Source organism: Abramis brama (genome assembly GCF_963993115.1).
Source record: "Abramis brama genome assembly, chromosome: 6".
Taxonomy (NCBI): Eukaryota; Metazoa; Chordata; class Actinopteri; order Cypriniformes; family Leuciscidae; genus Abramis; species Abramis brama.
Genome location: NC_139968.1, coordinates 22,427,150 through 22,446,034, shown reverse-complemented (window position 1 = coordinate 22,446,034; position 18,885 = coordinate 22,427,150). Strand labels below are relative to the sequence as shown.

General features: G+C 38.0%; 1 protein-coding gene across 4 annotated transcripts in view; it reads right to left on the bottom strand.

Annotated features, from left to right (window-relative positions):
* The window catches only part of nfia (nuclear factor I/A), a 153,597-nt gene extending 140,914 nt beyond the window's left edge, over positions 1 to 12,683 (bottom strand). For 2 of the 4 annotated variants that reach the window (XM_084118080.1, XM_084118081.1), the window contains exon 1: positions 11,868 to 12,683. In XM_084118080.1, coding sequence (XP_083974206.1) covers positions 11,868 to 11,963 — 96 coding nt within the window. In that variant the 5' untranslated portion in view covers positions 11,964 to 12,683. The remainder of the gene's footprint in view (positions 1 to 11,867) is intronic. The other 2 variants (XM_084118084.1, XM_084118085.1) reach the window with 2 other exon arrangements.
* Positions 12,684 to 18,885: the final 6,202 nt, after the last annotated feature.

Below are 18,885 nucleotides of genomic sequence, written 5' to 3'. Positions count from 1 at the left end.
CATAACAGTTTCACTTAAGAAAAGAAGAAAACGGACAGTTGGACTTGTTTCTTTTCTTAAGTTTCTTCTTTTCTCATCCTCTCCAGAAGTTTTAGGAAACTGAACATGAACTATTGTTCTCATTTGTACAGCGGGCAAAGTTCATTTATGCACCAGTAGGGGGTACCAAATGCCACAGCATGAAACATTCATATTTATAGACGACAAGGCCCGGACCAACCTGACACACAAATTAGCTCTGGTCAGAGTGAGCAACCGCTCAACCAGAGATCTCCAGCTGGACTGGACTCAGGTCCAGAGGACTGACGTTTACAAGCTTCACTGGCTCTCACGTTTCATTGGTCTATTATTTAACAAACCTTTTCTTTCTTCACAAATGTTTCTCCTTATGTTAGCTCAAGTCACAGTAATGTGGAGTTTAGATCTTGCTTGAAAATGTCTGATCTGGACATAGAGGCCAGTTTGCCTCCCACCCCCCACTCTCTGCTGGGACACCTAATCTGGTTCATTAATGCTCCCAGTCGACCATCAGGGCTGGTCTCCCACAGATAGCTCAGATTTCAGCCGTCAGTGGCGCACCTGTGCAATCACCTGCTCTGCAAACGTTTAGTACCGTTTTAAAACCAGTACAGAAATTATTACTTAAAGTTGGGTATTTTTCACCTCCTCATTGTTGGATAAAAAAGAACTGACGCTCCGCAACAAGGTGAATATCGCACAGCCGAAATGGATGTTTCCAAGCAAACAGTACACATTCAGCAAGAGCCATAGGCGGTGCTGCCGAAAAAGGGGGAACATTTGTTCCGGAGCCTGGTTTGAGGGGAAATTAATCGCGATTTCGATTGAGTGAGGCCCGTGATGAAGGTTTTGTACTAGGCTCTGGCTATTGGTAAAATATTCCAAGTCAATGGGTAAGAGAGCAAAAAAAGACGATCTTTGTCAGGGGAAGCACATTTAGACACGGGAAGATGGAAACAATTAGAGTTAAATGGGACCTGAGTGTGCCAGCGGATGGCTTGGATTTGCAGTAAGGAGGATTCCGGCTGGGCTCATTGATTGCAAGAGGATGTCTCCACTTAAGAAGGCAACGCCCTCACCTTCTCCAGACCACACCGCAGCATTCAAACTCAGGGATAGAGGGTCTAACAAAAGCCGGAACATTGACCGGTCTATGCTGTTGCTTTACCCATGCAACTTTAAACATGATTAAATCTTTTTTTGAGGAGGAGGAGGATCCATTAGATTTAACAAATGTTTACACTACAAACAACTGGCCCAGCATCAAAACTTTGTTTGTAAGTGTGTCAGTTAAAGAAAAGGAGACTGTTCAAAGTCGTTACATGACAATCTGTGTCTTTTTGAGACTGGCATAGCCCAATGTGGCCTTGCTCATCTGGACAGATGGGAATCGTCGTTTGCTCTTTGCTATAAAAACAAATACCACTCAACTGCATTATGCACATACAAACTTGGCAAGCTCAAACTGTGTGAATGTGTGCAAAACTATACCTCGAAAGGTCCAACCAGGTCCAGTCCAAATGCTGTACTTATGAGTGCCATAACTTCAGCATATTCCAGCTCTCAACCCTGTGCCCTCCAGCGTGGCTCTTGCCAGACAGCAAGAGGACAGTCGGCCCCCTCGCTGGCTTGTCCCTGCAAGCATCCCTCAGCTGCAAAGGGGGCAACAGAGTTCCTGGATGCATCAGGGCTACAGATGTGCTGCCAGCTTTGCCAGGGGTCACCTTGGAGAGGCCCGTGGCAGCTTGTCCCATGGCTCCAGCTGGCTCTCACTTTAATCTGCCCAAAGAGGGGGAGAGAGATCCAGGCAGGAATACGGCATCTCATACAGCATAACCTATGTGGACGTAGCGTTAACCACTATTTGGTTTAGCACTTAAAAAACTTAAATGCAAACGCTGTAAACCTAAATGAGACACAAACAGTGTAAACCTAAATGAGACGCTTGCAGGGATGTTGGCCTCCAGAGATGCCCCCACCAGCTGTTAAGCCTCCAGAGTCATGGGGTCAGCAGCACCCCCTGTTGGAAGCATGTGTAACATGGCGACAGGCTCAGGGGGGTCATGAGATGCCCTGCACCAGGCAGGCATAAGTAATGGGGCCTCCCCGCTAGGAAGGCACAGCTCTGAATCAATTTAATTAGATGGGCGGAGAGGGGTGAGAGGGACGGAGAGGGGTGAGAGGGACAGGACACACTAAGTTTCAGTTTTTTAACATGCAGGCAGCAAATAAAACATGTCCACTATTAGAAACCAATAAACCAAGAGCCTGTGCATTTCATTGAGATTTACACAATTAAAGTGTGTTGTTAAGAACGAAAACGAAAAAGTAAACGCCAGCAACATCATGGTAATGGTATATATGATGATAGTTATTTTTGCCTGAAATTCATTCTCAAATTATGTTTTAAGTATTACATTGTTATTTTTTAAAATGAGTTACTTGGAAATTTAAATTATATACATATATATATATATACATATAAATAAAATTAAATACATTATTAAATGAAAATGAAAGTTTTTTTTGTAACATCAAATTCATTCCACAAAAAATACAGTGTCATCTGTGTAAATATCAGGTGGTTGAAAAGGGTAGACTATGTGCAAGTGACATATCTCTGACCTTATGAAAGTAGGCCAATTCTCTCATTACCTGGCAACAAGCAATGTTTTCCAGAGGTGATTGCAGTGGTGGTCTTATCATATTTAATCTCCTGATTTCAGTGACATCTGTCCATACTGCCTCTCTCTCACAAGCAGGCACTCTCTCTGTCCTCTGCATGTCCTGCCTCCATCAGCATCGTCACCCAACAAACACACTCATCACTGATCATTCGCTGAACCGTAATCTCGCCTAATCTAACTAGATATTTTTAATGAATTAAGTGGCAATCTAGATTTTATTTTCAGTAACCACTCATCTGATTGATCGTAAAATCAGGCCTACATCAGACAGATGAGTTTTAAATTCCTATAAACACTTCTAACAGGTCATAATTAAACTAGGACACACAGGGACATTAAACTACATAAAAAAAGAAACAATAATTACAGTTTCAGGCTGAATTTTGTTAGCATATACACACTGACACATACATTGTTGTTACACCCAATTTAACCAGCTGTGCTTACTACAAATACAGTTCATATTTCATGGTTTTGCGCATGAACTGAGTCTAAGGCCAAACACAGGGAAAAGACCCTCACATGTTTTTGCCACAGCTTAAGTGGGAACATACAGTACTGGGCCTTCACAAGCAGAGAAAATGACCAATTCTGTATAGAGGACACCAATATGGCACAATCAGAGCATTATGTGAACACATAGATGAACACTTGAGCAACATTTAAAAATTAGTTGGATGTTACAGCATTAGATAATATATGAATGAAATGATATATAATTATATCATATTATTATTTTAGATTCAAGTTATGTTTATATTATATGAATGCCATTCCATTAGATAAAATAGCAAACAAAGTGGTATTTAAAAATGTTATATATTTTTTTTTTTTAAGTACAGACACTTTAAGCAAAATAATTAAAAAACAACAACTTAAATAATTTTTATTAAAACATTTATACCATTATAATATTATAATTTTATATTTGTATTATGGTTATATTATATGATGGGCATTGCATCAAATTAAATATCAAAATTAAAATTAATAAATGGACAGATGTTCAGACAATTAAAGCTAATTCATTCATTCCACAATCTAATTCATTGTATTACAAAAACATCCCTTTCATTTTTACAATGTAATATATAAAACATTCTGGGGTTTAATTTCAGGCAAAAACATTTCAAAAAATAATTTTGAAGGTTTTAAATTAAAAAATATATAATATAATAAATACCAGATTTTATTGTGACAATTTACGGTTGTCAAATATTAGAGAAACATGTCCATAGTTTCTTTATCCACTAAAAATCACATTGAAATAAAATGGCTCGGAAAAGTGAAGTTAGATCTGAGAAAATGCACTTGCATTTTTTTGCAAATGCCACTTGGAGTGATCAAATGCAACGAAATTAATAAATTTTTAAGTGTGGCTTAAGTGTCCAAATATGTTTTGGTGCAACTGTTTATTTCAGCATGATTGCTAACATGATAAATGGCGATGGCAGGTACTTGATGACTTATTTTAGTCAATTTCAAGACATTTTAGTCCAACAAGCAAACATCACGCACTGTGACTTCTACAACGGAAGGTGTGGTTCAGTGGCTACGAACTATGGTCATAAATCAAATAATTGAATGTTTGGAGATCACTTCTGCAGATATTTTGGAGCAGGTGAGTGTGGTGGTGTTGTTAGAGACTAGAAGGGATAATAGCTCTGGCTGTGATCCAGTGATACCAGTGCAGCCCCGCACCCACAAATACTACCCATGTTCCCCCTTCAATTGGCGACTTGCACCTTTTTTTGGCAGCAAAACGGTGGGTGGCTGGAGACCAAGATGAAGGCTATGGAGAAAAAAAAAAAAAAAACAGTTCTCACCCCCTTAACACACACACACGTACACACAGATACAGACGCAAAAATACCCCTCCAAATACCAGATGGTGTTTTTGGAATCTGTTTCCTTGGTTTTTTTTTTTTCATGACAAAAAAAAAAAGACAACTCCCAAGGAACACGCATTCTGCATACTTGGGTACGGAGCCATACAACTGCCGCTGCGTTCATGGAAAGACGAGTATCAAGTGAGACATGACAGCGAAAACTTTATAAACAAACTGATGATTGCGGCTTGGAGGACAAGAAAAGACAAGTAGAAAAAAAGTGCGCCAAACTGCAAAGATGAGATACTTTGGTTCAGGCCATAATTGGCAAATAAATGGCTGAGTGCCATGGCACAATCCATACCTGGTTTAGAAACTCCTCAGAGACATCCTCAAGAGCTGATGTCAACCTTTCGAATACATCAAGCCTGTATTAAAGGGTAACTCTCGCCAAAATTTAACCTAGGCTCTTTTTGTTAATCTACCCGAGTCAAGCTTTCGTGTAAAAGCATCAGTTAGTGTTTCCGGTGGCTGGAATTTTGTCAGTCAAAAGTAGTCGATCTCCGAATACAACGTAACATGAGGAGGGTAAAGATGGAAAGCTCCTAAAGCTTGTTTCCATATAAATTTACAGATAATTTTTTATCTAAGTTATCATGCTTTTCATTGAAATTACAAGTTCATGACATTTCCTCATATGGAGTCAGTTCATTACGTTGCACTCGGAGATCGACTACTTTTGACTGACAAAATTCCAGCCACTGGAAACACTAACTGATAAAGTGAGTCGTACAAAATCTTTCTTTTTAGTAAACTTTGTGTACACAAACAATGTAGTCAATGCTCCAGTTCATGTGTAGAGCCCCTGGTGATACTTCGAGCACAGTTGTATGTTGTGTCGAGCCTTCTTAGTGTTTTAAAAATAAATTTTGATGCTATCATAGAAGTGCCCCATGCACTCCCATTCAAAAGGCAATTTGACCTAAAATGAAAATACAGTCAATCTTAAAAGTGGCGTTTCCATTCTAATTATGCTTTTACACGAAAGTTTGACTCGGGTAGATTAACAAAAAGAGCCTAGGTTCAATTTTGGCGAGAGTTACCCTTTAAGCCTATGAAAAAGTACTGAAAAGGAGATCGGCACTGGAAAAGTCACTGGATTTAGTTACATCACACATAATTGGGTATAAATGACATAAAACCAAACAGTTGTTGATCTTTCTACTGGATTAAAATCTCGATTTTACACTCTAATGGTTTCTAATGGTTAAAAATAATGGTTTCAAAAAGGATTTTTTCACAGCGATCCCATAGAACCATTTTTGGTTCCCCAAGAAGTTCTCAGCGAACAGTTCTTAAAAGAACCATTTTTTCTTAGTGTGAAGAACAATGTTAAAGGTTCTTCATAGAACAACAGATGCCAATAAAAAGTCTTTACAGTATTTTCAGAAGTGTACCGAAACTCTTTAAAAGAAGCATCTGAAGGGAGCATCTTCACTCTTATTGTCCCAAACAAGGCAAGAAAAAGGCACCAGACTGGCCCAAAGACCCAGCTGTCTTGGCCAGTAGCCATAGATCTCTAGGGAGAGAAAAAGAGAGGGGCAGATAGAGAGCGAGAGAGTACGAGAAAAGCGAGGGACTTGGGCGAAAGAGCGACAGAGAAGGGGAGGGGGCCGCCCTGCCGAGAGTGGCGTTCCACACAGAGCCATGCCAGGAATAGAAAAGGGTCCCTTTTCTCACATAGCGACCCCTAACCCCCACTAGACAGCAGGGATTTCACACGCATCTCTTCCACACAATTGATCCTTTCATTCCACAGCATAGACACACAGACACGGGCTTAGATCGAAAAGAGGGGGAGGTAGGGAAGGTATAAGGGAGACAACAGGATGAACCGTCTCACAAACAGCTTTGATAGCATCAGGTCAGATATGGACGAACACAGACACTTTGCGTGTATGGGGAGGACTGTTTTAATCGTCCTTAACGCTCGCTCTGCATGCTTAGAAAAGGCCATTTGGCCTTGGCAAGGGTATAGGTGTCACATAGCAGTGACAACCCGGCCACTGGGAGCAGCCATCAACCTGTCTGTGTCGCTATAATGGAGAAATGTAGCACATTACACATTTAATATGCATAATGTGTATAATAGGTTTCAGTGCAAAAAGCTTAAACATTTATTCTAATTATACAAATTAAATATATGAGATTAATTATATTTAATTATATTTATGATAGTATTCATATATATATATATATATATATATATATATATATATATATATATATATATATATATAAGCTGCTCTTAAAATAGCCATTGGTGTAATTTCTTCAAAAACTTTTGTGAGAAAGTATGTCGGTCTCAAAAGGAACAACAGTGGAAATCCAACATGAAGCACCTATTTTTGAAAAACATTGCAAAACGGTCCAGCATATTTGATAAGACACAAAGGTTTCTCAGTTAATATCTTGAACTGACTCCAAATTCAGCTTCCTTTACTTCCTCTGTTGTTTTCTTTTTCTTTTTCCTTTTTTTTTTTTTTTTTAACCACGGAGCCACATCCAAATCTGATCCTCGTTTCTTCGCATCTCTTGATGAAAAGCCAACAAAACAATCGTGTGCCAAGTGCGATCTTGAGAGAATGCAAAAATTCACCTGTCAATATTCTCAGAGCCCATCAATGCATTAATTTATTCCAACACGCATTTCACAGCTTCTGGCATTTTAATATTGTGTGTGTGTGTGGGGGGGGGGGGGTAGATATATGCATAAATGAAAACAAGTAACAAAATGAGCTCTTGGAACTGGGCATGAAACACTGGGCTCATGAAGCAGATATACATCACATTACAAAAGAGGCAAAGACACCCTCAGGCACATTTTCTACAAAATACATTAAACATATGAACGGATATTAGAGACTTTACTTAAGTCAAGCAGAAAGTCTCCAAAGTTAAAAAACTACTCCGAAATCAGAATTCTTTTTAATGCAAGTCTGCCTACTGAGTGACAAAAAAATATATTATAGAGTGTTTTGGTCTCTCTCTCTCTATAATATATATATATATATATATATATATATATATGTGTGTGTGTGTGTGTGTGTGTGTGCACATATTAAGTGAAAAAACAAACATTTGCTAGGGCTGAATTGCTTTTTTAAAGGTGCTGCTCTGTCACCCATTGCCAAATTAATTCCGACTCCATCAGGTGGGCGGTGAGTCATTCAGGGCTGGTAACGCGAAGCACATTAACAGATTGAGAGTCAATGAACGCTCAGTGTGTGCCCTGAGCACCAGCCCCGCTCTGGAGGTCTGAGCGAGTGGGATAGAGAAGCTGCTCCCTCGCTTCAGGGCTCGGCCTGGAAGTCCCAGAGCAGAGACACTGAGAGAGCATGCGGTCCTCAGGAAGTTCAAGCAGACAATTTTAATCCTCCAATTTCCTCCACTCTAATCATTTCTCCGTAGTCCACGGTGGAGGCCAAATTAGAAACATCTTCCACTCCGACATAACACACACTACCCGGACAACAGGCGGCAAAAATGGGACGTTGTGTAAAACAAAGTGCCACAATAGATTTGTGTCAGGTTTTGTCATGTGGTCTTAGCGCTTTAAAGCATTGTTACATTACAAAGTGTGTGTAATCAAATAAAACTGCTTTACTAAATAGCCTAAAAGTAGGCCTACTTTTTTATTGAAATACTTTTTAAAATTAACTCCAGCTGTGAGTTGTTCTAACAATCTAGGTTGCTTATTTCACTGGTGGATTATTATTCAGCATTATAAAACAGAAGAACATTTCCAATACTTTAAAATACTCAAATAAATGACAAAAATGTGCTTGCAGAACGTTAAATGATTTATCAGTATTTTATTTGAAAAGTAAAAAATATAAAGGCAAAAAGACGCAATTACTAATCATCGAGAGTCCTGTAAAAAGATATAATAATCTAAATCCAATATAAGAAATAATCGCAAATTCATGAATAATTTATTTTCCATTATATACACTCAAGGTCGCCTTAAGACCGTAATTAATAAGTTTTACATAAGCCGGATGCAATTATATCGCATTATAATTATAAGGTCCTATTCAAAAGCTTCTTCAATATATTGCAATAACCCAGAACATATTTAAAGGGCACGTGTGAAGAGAATTAACAAGGAGGGCTTATGAAACCTGACAGTGTTTTTGTCTCTCTTTTAACCTAATTTGATCTGTGACGTTAGCACTGCGGGCGGCGTTTTCCAGTGGACCCTTACAGCAGCGATCATATAATGATTTTATGCCCTCGCCCTGTTCCCTCCGACTCTCACCCTCAAATGTTGTCCCTCTCGGGGGTGTCTGCTCACTGACAAGCAGATTAGAGAAGTGCCAATTGTACAGAGGATAAAATCCCATTAGCCCCTTAGGTGGTAAGGGATCCCATCACAGCAGCATTAGTGCATTGGTGAGTGGACATCACACCCGATCAGGTCCGCTTCTCTGCCCCGAAAGCTCAAGCACCGCAGGAGAACAAGCGGTGTTAATTGCAGCGGGTATTTTAAAATAATGTCTACATGCATTAAAGAAGCTTTAAAGGATATGGATGATTACAATTTTATTTTAAGTGAGGATGTCGGTGTTGCTCGCTCTTCAGTTATCCAAATTTTATGAGTAATTGCCACTGAAAAACTAAACATGTTCTGACAATCCAACTGTGACATTGAACTTAAAGATGCATAAATAAATAGCCATGTGAAATTTCATAAAAGTGTACATTTAATATAAATGTAAACAGAGAGCAGCGTATTAGTTGTCTGGATGTTTCAGGCATTGCTGGTCAAGTAAAAGCAGAAAAGGGCAAAGAAAAGGATGGCTGAGGAGGTCACATTTTGATCCAATCATTAAACTACAATTCACTAAAAAATACAGTTTATTTTTACTTTCAATGTTTGTATCTTTCCTTTTTATCCCCCTAAAAAATACATAAAACAACCATGTGAACTAATGAAAAATGAATTACTAAACCAAGTATTTATTTCACCAAATCAAAATGTTGAATGCTAATTTTAAGAGTGAGATCAGAAGGGGATTTTTTTTAATTTAAAGAAAAATAATAGTTTAAACGTTAAAGAAAAACAAGGTGAGCAACAATTTTTATATATATATATATATATATATATATATATATATATATAAAATCCTATTTTATATAAATAGGATTTTTTTTGTGTGTGTGTGTGTGTGTGTGTGTGTGTGTGTGCGCGTACAAAATGTTACATTTAAAATCAGCATTACTAATTACTGGAAATACAATATGGCAGATACAAACGCATACAAAATCTTCTGATCTAAACTTGGCCACATGTTGCATTAGGAAAACATTAGTGCTTTAACTAATGACAATTTGAATATGTAAAGTATATTTCAAATTCTCACAATATTTTTGCAAAAACATTTATCAAATGTGAATTTAGAATTTGTGGAATTCGATTTCGGAATTTGAAACTATATGAAGTCACAGAAAGAAAAAAAACGCTAATATTTGAATATTCTTAATACAATTCAGGCTTTAAAAACATTAATGTGCACTATATTGAGATTTGCAAAGCAACAAATGAATTGAAACATTAAAAAATTTAAACATATTAAGACCAGCACAACAGAAGTGAGTAATGTCACGCATCTCTGTTCTCCGTTATCTTTGCAAGCCAAATTAATAAGATATTAAAGGAAGTGCAATGTATGATCAATGGAGAAAAAAAAAATGCATACAAACTCATCAGCATCAAAATTTCAAAACACAAAAATCTGAGTGAACTTCAGTAAATCTAACAAATTAAGGACAAAAAAGGCCCCAAGCAGTTGCACAAGCTCACATTCCCACGGTGCCTCGACCTAATGTGCATCGCGGAGACGGATTCGTGCACATTACCACCCTCAGCTTCACCGAAACTGCACCGATCCCATTAAGCCCTCCACCCAGATACCAGAATATAACATTTCTCTTCCTCTAATCTGGGCGCTCAAGTAGTTTCCCATAAAGGCGGTAAAAGAAACATGTACTCCAGTTTCTCTCTCACCAACTTTCCTCAACAGTGTCATACAGAGAGACAAGCTTGTGTGACCCGGGTGAGGGGGAGAGTGGAAAAGGAGGGGGAGACACAGTTTGAGATCTGAAGTTTATGCTCCCCTAACTGGCAAATAATACAGTTATTGTTCCCGTGCAACACAACTACCTAGTGTTTAAGTTGGCAAAGGAGTGTCTGCAACAAAAAAACAAGTTCTTTCGGACACCATGAAGGTTTGTTAAAAAAAAAAAAAAAGCAATTATAATAACGAAGGCAATAATGCTGTTTAAGTTCAAGCAGGGCTAATGAATCATTGCCTAATGAACCCTGGACACTCTGAAAAAGCCTTTCATGTACCCGACGCGGCTCATTTGTATAACTGCCGGCCACAATAGACTATTGTGAATCCCTACCCCTCCTCATCTTACTGCGATCTACAAACCAGACTTTTTTTTTTTTTTTTCCCACTTTCACCTCTCTTCATTTCTGGTGGAGCGACAGTTATGTCAAAGGTTGTCTGGCCTCACTGACCACAACAAGCAAGTTAATCTGCCCCGGCACAGAGTCCGTCTTGTCCCAGAACACTTTGGAGTTTTTTTTCTCCCTCTCCCCTCTCCATGCTTTAATTGCAGCGACGGAGTGTCATAGCCGAGGAGCGGAGCACCGACTGAGCACTGAGCGACCGACCGCGTGCACCACAAAACCTCAGTGTAAACAAGGGATTAAAAGAATCGATGCAAGACCTGTCCTGTTTCTCCTTCTTTGGACTCCTGCGCAAAACTTTTCTGTCAAGTGAAAGCGGAACACGCTGAGGAAGAAAAAAAAACACACACGCGCGAGACGTCTCGTTTGGCGGATACGGACTGACAGCAGAAAAGTAATGAATGAATGAGAAATGTCACAAAAGTGACAAAAGAGCTTTTGTTTTCGACGAGGATTTATTTTTCCGTGCTCAAGTATATAAAGAAATGGAGTCAATTGTTATCTGACGTCTTTAACAAAGTGGACAATAAAAGAGGAGTACATTAAAGAGCACACAAAGAAGACAAATGTGACAGGAGCCACAGAGGAGCTATTGTGTGGAACAAAACTACAATAAAAAAAATTAATTGCCACCAACTGGACATAAAAGGAAGAGAGGAGTTTCAAAAAGCAAAGTGTGTTCTGTGTGCATAAAAGCGAAGGAGGGAAGTTTTTCCAAAAAAAAAAAAAGGTAAAAGAAGAAGAAGAAGAAGAAGAGGAAGGAAAAAAAAGGTTTGGTCGCTGCCAACTTACCATCCACCAAGTCCTGGCCGAGATGTCGTAGCAGAGCTGCCATTTGATGGAGCCTTCCGAGGTTTTAGCTGCCATTACGCTGTCAGCAAGCTTCATCTGATGCTAGTGCACTCACCGGAGATAAGACACCTAATTGAGAAAACATTTGCACTGGCATGTTGGGCAACATGTAGCCCACTCCATACCATATGGAATCATGGGTAAAAAAAATCCTTGACAATGAACCAATCTCACGCAGACCCCGTGGCAAGGTGAGCGGCAGTCATCTGCTCACAGAGCGAGCTGTCCTTAAAAAAATACACCACAATGATGAGCCCTTTTTTTCCACATCACTGAGTGCCTGAGGTCCTTTTTTCTCCTTAATTAGGGCTCGCGCTTCATCACCGCCACCATCATCACCATCATCATCACTATCACAATTTAGTTGACTTAGGTCTGCTCAAGATCTTTTACTCCTTCATTCACTTTTTTTTGGAGGAGTGGAGAGATTTAATAGGACAGAGTCAGGTTGCGGGAGTTAAGGGAACGGACTGATGCGCCACAGGCTATTAGCCTGAAATTCTGCTGGACAGATGGAACTACTTAAAGACTATCATGCAATGTTTTGTTTTGGACTTCTTCCCCCTGTGCCGGAAAAAAAGTTCTTTTATTGGGGCAAATTTATTTTCGCAGAAATATTCAGCGCTTATTGACAGTTCTGCTTTTACTAATTCTTCAAATTATTTTAACAAAGTTATGGCACTGACCAGCCTGATAACATTTACTCGCATATAACCATTTTCTAATTAAAGAAAACTTTTATTCATTTATTTATTTTTTAAAATTAAGCATGTGAGTACAATTTCTTAAAATATTTTTCAATTAATTTTATTATTACAACACAATATCCTATTTTAACTTTTAAAACTTTATACATTCTCTTTTCTCAAAAGCATTTTCTCAAAAGTGATATAGCGACAGAGGTTATGAGAGGTCTGGGTGCTTCAGGTTCCTAAGTAAGGGGAATACCTGAGATATGGGCGAGAGAGGGAGAGACTAACCATCAAACAGTTCTCCCATTGTGACGCTGGCTGAGGAATGTGATTTAGCCGGAGATATTGGGAACATTGTTGGGAAAGCGCCACAGGTAACCCTTACTCCAAGGTCTGGGTCGGCAAACCTATAGGCAGATTAAAAAGAGTGGTCATTAACTTTTTGCTTAGTTGAAAATACACTTGAAAATGCCTTGCTTGAAACAAAAACAACAATTAAATACTTTTAAATAAAATAATGTCCTTTGCATCGATCAAATTCAACATGGCAAAATTAACTATTTGCAATAGTTATTCAAAAATATTTGAATAAATTTTAGCTTTATTATTATTAGACTATAAGTGCTTCTATTTGAAGTGCTTTTAGTGTGAACTTTCTGACACAGAATAAAAGTAACGCTGGGCTCGGTGAGAAATGACGGCAGATAATCTTGCGAACAGAACGGCAGGGCTCTGGACACTAGCCCTGATTGGGAGCTGTGCCATACAGCCAGCAAGCACTGTTTACTATATACATCTCACAGGTCATCAGGGTTCACACACAGCCAAACACTGGGCTAACATTGTGCAGGAATGCAATTACAGCCCTCTCACTATGAAAGCTTGGGAGGGAATCATTTCAACAATGCTGTCTGTTTATTAAGTGGTACTGCTTCTGAAGAGTTTCGTGGATTTACATAAAGAGAGATGCATTTAAATGAAGCAAGTGCGACCACTGGATCAAATCTGCGAGTATAAATATGTAAACAATCTATTAAATATAATAATAAATGTAATTGTCGCTATTAAAATTTAATTTTTCCAAATAAATAATAACTTACAGAAAATAAAAAAGATTGCACATGGATGTCAACAGAATCTAGCATTTTAGAAAAAATCGTATCTATAAAAAAATTATGGAGATAAAATTAACACCATCCCTTATGTGCGAAATTCATATCAACACAAATCATTTGCTGAAATAGAAAAACTAACACATGAAATGTGTTATCCCACGTTCCTCTGTTGCCCAGTAGAAGGCACTCTTGTACTGATCTGACCTGCTTTGATTAAATTTGCTCTGAAGTTTCAAATATAAGACTTTCGGTTACATCTCATCTCATAGAGTAATCTTACTTTAATAAACTCTCTCCTGGTGAGGAAAATAACATACTTGAATATATAGCGCTCTCCCCAAAAACTAAAAAGGAAGAACAGTTCAAGTATGTTCAATGAACAAAGTATATCAAACACTGTGGATAATCAATGACAAAATGAACCAACACAAAAAATTAAAGTGTTTAGATGTTCTAATAACCAATATTTCTGATAAACCATTTGAAAAGTCCCAGTCTCAATACATGCAAAAATAGGAATTTCAGTATTTTCTACAGTGTATTGTATTCATACAGTGGTTAGAGAGTCTATTTCAATCCATGTGAAAAATCAAACCACACATGTACGTACGGCATCTTCTTGCTAACCTTATTTTACTTCAAATGCCCCAAAACATGATTATCTACATCTGTTTTTCTTTTTATCTGGCACAACTCTGAGATGGAAAAGTACTCTGCCACCTAGCAATGCCAGTTACTTTCTATAACAGGAAACTTAGCAAATCAAAGGCAGGTCTGAATTTTACAAGGTACAGATCTACAGTATAGCGTACATGTGCTGGAATCAAGGTTTGCGGCTAACTCGAAAAAAAAAAAAAAATCATCAGCTGCAGCCGTCAGTCTGCAAACCATGAACGACATGCTCCTGAAATCACGCTACATCGACGCTGCTAAACTGTAGATATGACAAATTCATTTTCCAAAATAAATCATTCTCTTCATGCACATTTAGCATTTCCACATGCTGGAGTACATCACATCACACTTTGTTAAGCATTACAAGCCTCTTTTTTCTAAATGCTAAATGCTTTCTGATAGCCTTCATATTTATGTTTACTAACTTTTTGCCAATGTAAAATTAGTAACAGGCTGAAAACACTGGTTTTATTACCTGACAAAACATGTCAAAAAACAAAACAAAAAAAAGTATGCTGAAAAGTGTCTCACAATGTTCTCATAGATTTCAATATGACTTGGTCTTTCTGTGTGGAGACAATTGCTTCATATCTATCCTAAACCATTTTAAGGAGAAACATCTGAGAGAGAGACTATGTTGACACTTAACTGAAACTCTAACCTGAGCTATAAAATATCAACAAATGTAACATTAAAGTCACAAAGAAACAGAAGTAGCTATTGATCTTTTCTTCCATATTATGATGTACATTCAAATTAAATAAATGAAATCGAAAGAAACGTTAGGACAGGGACTCGTTCTTTCCTGTGGTGGTTGTTGATTGGATGGAGCCAAATCTGAATGCGAACTTGCAGTCGGTTGAAAGAAAGTGTTGGGGTTTAAGCAAAAGAGTTATGAAATTTTGGTTAAAAAAAAAAATAGTGAGGTTTTAATTTGATAAAAACGTACAAATATTTGTGCTGTAAAAAGAAATTAAGCCAAATTCAACAATCATTGATCTAACAAAAAAAATGTGCCATTTATTATATTCTTGCAATAAATTAAATTATCTACTAGCACGAATAACAATGCTGTGCATGGCCTAAACAAGTTTTCACATCCTAGGAAGTCTAATTCTATAAGCAAAAAATGCCCAGCAGAGCAAACTTGAGGCATTTGACAAAACCAGGAAGCACCAGTGTTTATTTCCATGCATTCTCCCTTCTGATTGTTGGCAGATGCCATTATGTTCCAGGTTATTAAACTGTAAAGGGAATTGCATGAACCCAAATAAACAGTTCCTCGTCATCTGTGGTCATGTTAGCATTGATATTACTCGGCTGTTATGTCTGATACCTCAACAATGTCTTTGAAATGTCAGATGCAGGTCTGCTACACTCCAAGACAAGTATTCAAAAGATATGAGAGATTAAACTACTGTGGACAAGTGATGACAGAAATACTTTCCAATAAGAGACTAACTTGAGAGAAGCCCAATGCCACTGTGGAAGACTTCCGCTTGAATTCGCCTGCTAGACAAACGCTAAACAAAGAAAGTAATAGGGACCTGCTGCAAATGCGCTCCACCAATTAGAAACAGACCGCATGGTCGTCTGCTCTAGCGCGGTCCAAAATGTTTCAATTTGCCAGAGGAAGCCAGGGAAAACCATCCAATAATGCACCCATTGTTGGAAAAAACCTGTCTGGAATCAATGAGAATGAAATCCAGAACTATTTACTGGAGCTGCAGTGCATGTGTCAGGAAAAACACGGCTGTCGATATTCATGGCGGACGTTTGGTGCGAGTGTTCGAATTTAGATTCAAAAAGGTGTGGAGATAATACAATTAAATTTCACAAAAGGTAAGAATGTGAATCGAATGGGACAGCTGGTCCCAATACGCATATCTGTGTTTATGGTTGATAAAGCCTGTGTGCGTGAAAATGTAATATTGTGCGTGACGGGTGCCAGAAGCGCAGAGCCTGAGACTAAGGGCCTGGCAGAGATAAGAAAGTCGGGTAAAGAGAAGAGGCTTGAGCTATGGCCATGAGGACCATCTGCTTCAAGCATCTACACGTGGCCAAGATGTGCTATACCAGCTTCACGTTCATTATAATCATACCCAGGCAACTTTTCCTCTAAATTTTGGAGTTGATGAATGCCTTTAAAGCGATGGTCATTTTGTTACCAGGTTGACAAGGAAACAAACTCCAAGACAATTAACCCCACGCAACAGATTAATGACTGGTTGGCAGATAACCTTTCTCTGGAAGTGTTTCAGGAGTGTCCTTCAGTGCTATTTATACCCACAAATCTTTAAAGACATCATATAATGGATCATTTGAAGGCATTCATCAATTCTGTTAGTGGAAAGTTGATGGCTGAGTCAAGAAAAACATACAACTTTTGAAGGATTTGCTATGTTGCATGAGTACAAAAACTGGGACGCTGGAAAAAAAAAAGCCCCGCAGACACCATGAATGGCGGCCAAATGCTGATAAGGTATGCCAAATGCTACAGTGCTGCATCTCCCCAAAACAAGATGTTGTGCCATTCTGCTATTTAAGGCAATAGGCGGTTTGTGTGGTGCAGGGCTCTTGCCCTACAATATACCCGCCTCAGTGATGTCCATCCTGGCACATCATATTTAATCACATAGAATGGTGATGAATGGCGGCCAAAGCTGTCACTGAGATGTCCCATGTCAGCCAGCAGCATCCTCAGCACTGTTGTCTTGACCTTCACTTCCCACTGATTAACCCCTCTCTTCAGTTCTGGAAAAAAATGTATTTATAAAAATTTACTTTATAAAAATGTACTTTAATATATATATATTTTTTATTGATATATAATATATATTATGAGATACAATTTATGTTTACATATGACACAAAATATATTTACATTATACATACAAGACGATGGTACCTTAAAACATAATAATACTATAATATGGTAGGCAAAGTGTAGCTACCCAACATTTGGCATGTAACGTTAATACATTTAAAATATGATTTTAAATGTGATGCAAGTTCAAATAAGTTTGAGCAATATAAATAGCCTACTGTTGTGCAAATAAATAAATCATATAAATATAAATACCTCAGATATAACATCATTATTATGCTTTTTACCTCAGTGTTGGTGACGCGTCGTAGTTGACAAAACGCGAATTTTCTGTCATTTCAAATAATCACAAACTAACTTTAGATAAAAAAAGATAGCACCTTAAATATAAAAATACGGTCTTAAGATAAAGATTTATCTCGTCTATCTCAGTTAATAAACAGTTAAAAGACATATTTAACAACATATGTAATAGTTACACACAACATATTGTACTCAGGTATAAAGTTCCTCGCGCGCGACTCGTTTGGTTGTCGCGGGAAAAAGATGTATCGCGCGCGCAGGCGCACAAATCCACACGATACACCTTACAGAATATTCCCTTACAAATGCTGTGTTTGGCCCTATTTTTTACAGTCTATGGTTTGGCCCGGCGTTCCACTAACATTATTGATAAATTAACATTAAATGATTCGTGATGGTGTCTTAAATGACCTTGGGGATTAAAAAAGACGCAATTTTTACAGTTTACAGCCATAAAAAGAATGATTTCCGTAGCGTCGTTATAAAAACATATTGAGTAATTTAACTGTGTCGTCATCTTCAAGAATCAAGGTAAATATCCCTTTACAATATTATATTGTTGTCAAGTTATGCAAAACGTGTGAAAATGTTTGACGCTGTATGATATAGTTGTGAAAATGCTCAAGATGGAAAAAAAAAAGTGATGCATGTATGTCCACTGTTGGAAATTGTTAGTGGACAATTTTAATAAACTACTTAGTTTATTTTCTAAAGGTACCCATAATAAGAAACACACTATTGATATATTGTTATGATGACCTATGACCTTTCAGGCTGACAAAGTTAAAATGAATCTGTAGGCCTTCTTGGCATAGGCTAATTTATTAGATGTGATTGAATGGAAAAGTCCATTAGAGTAAACCGAGCTACTGTATCCCAGGCATCATAAATCGTAGCACACTGTTCCCCGTAGAACAGGGACATCCAGAATTAGAGCACTGTACAGTGATGAATGGAGGCATTAATTGAAAATCGTCACTATAGGTGCACAACATATTGAGATTTTGGCAGAGGGCCTTGTGTGCAAGATAAGGTGTGGAGAGAAAAATGAGAGTAAATGTGGAAAAATGGAGGGGACAAGAAGGACAGTGGACAACTGAAGGTGATCACCTGACACACAACATAAACAAGGCAAAAACGTATCAGATTGAAGTCTTTTAGTCGTTTTGACTACAAGTGAAGTCATTAACAAATACCACTTTTAATGCATTCATTGGGTTATATTGTAAATTGAGGCTGTGGGACATAAGCACTTGCACTAACAATCATTGATGTATGCTTGGTCTAAGCATAGATGTAGTAGTTGTTAATTAAACAGGACTTCACTGGGCTTATTGCTTTTATAA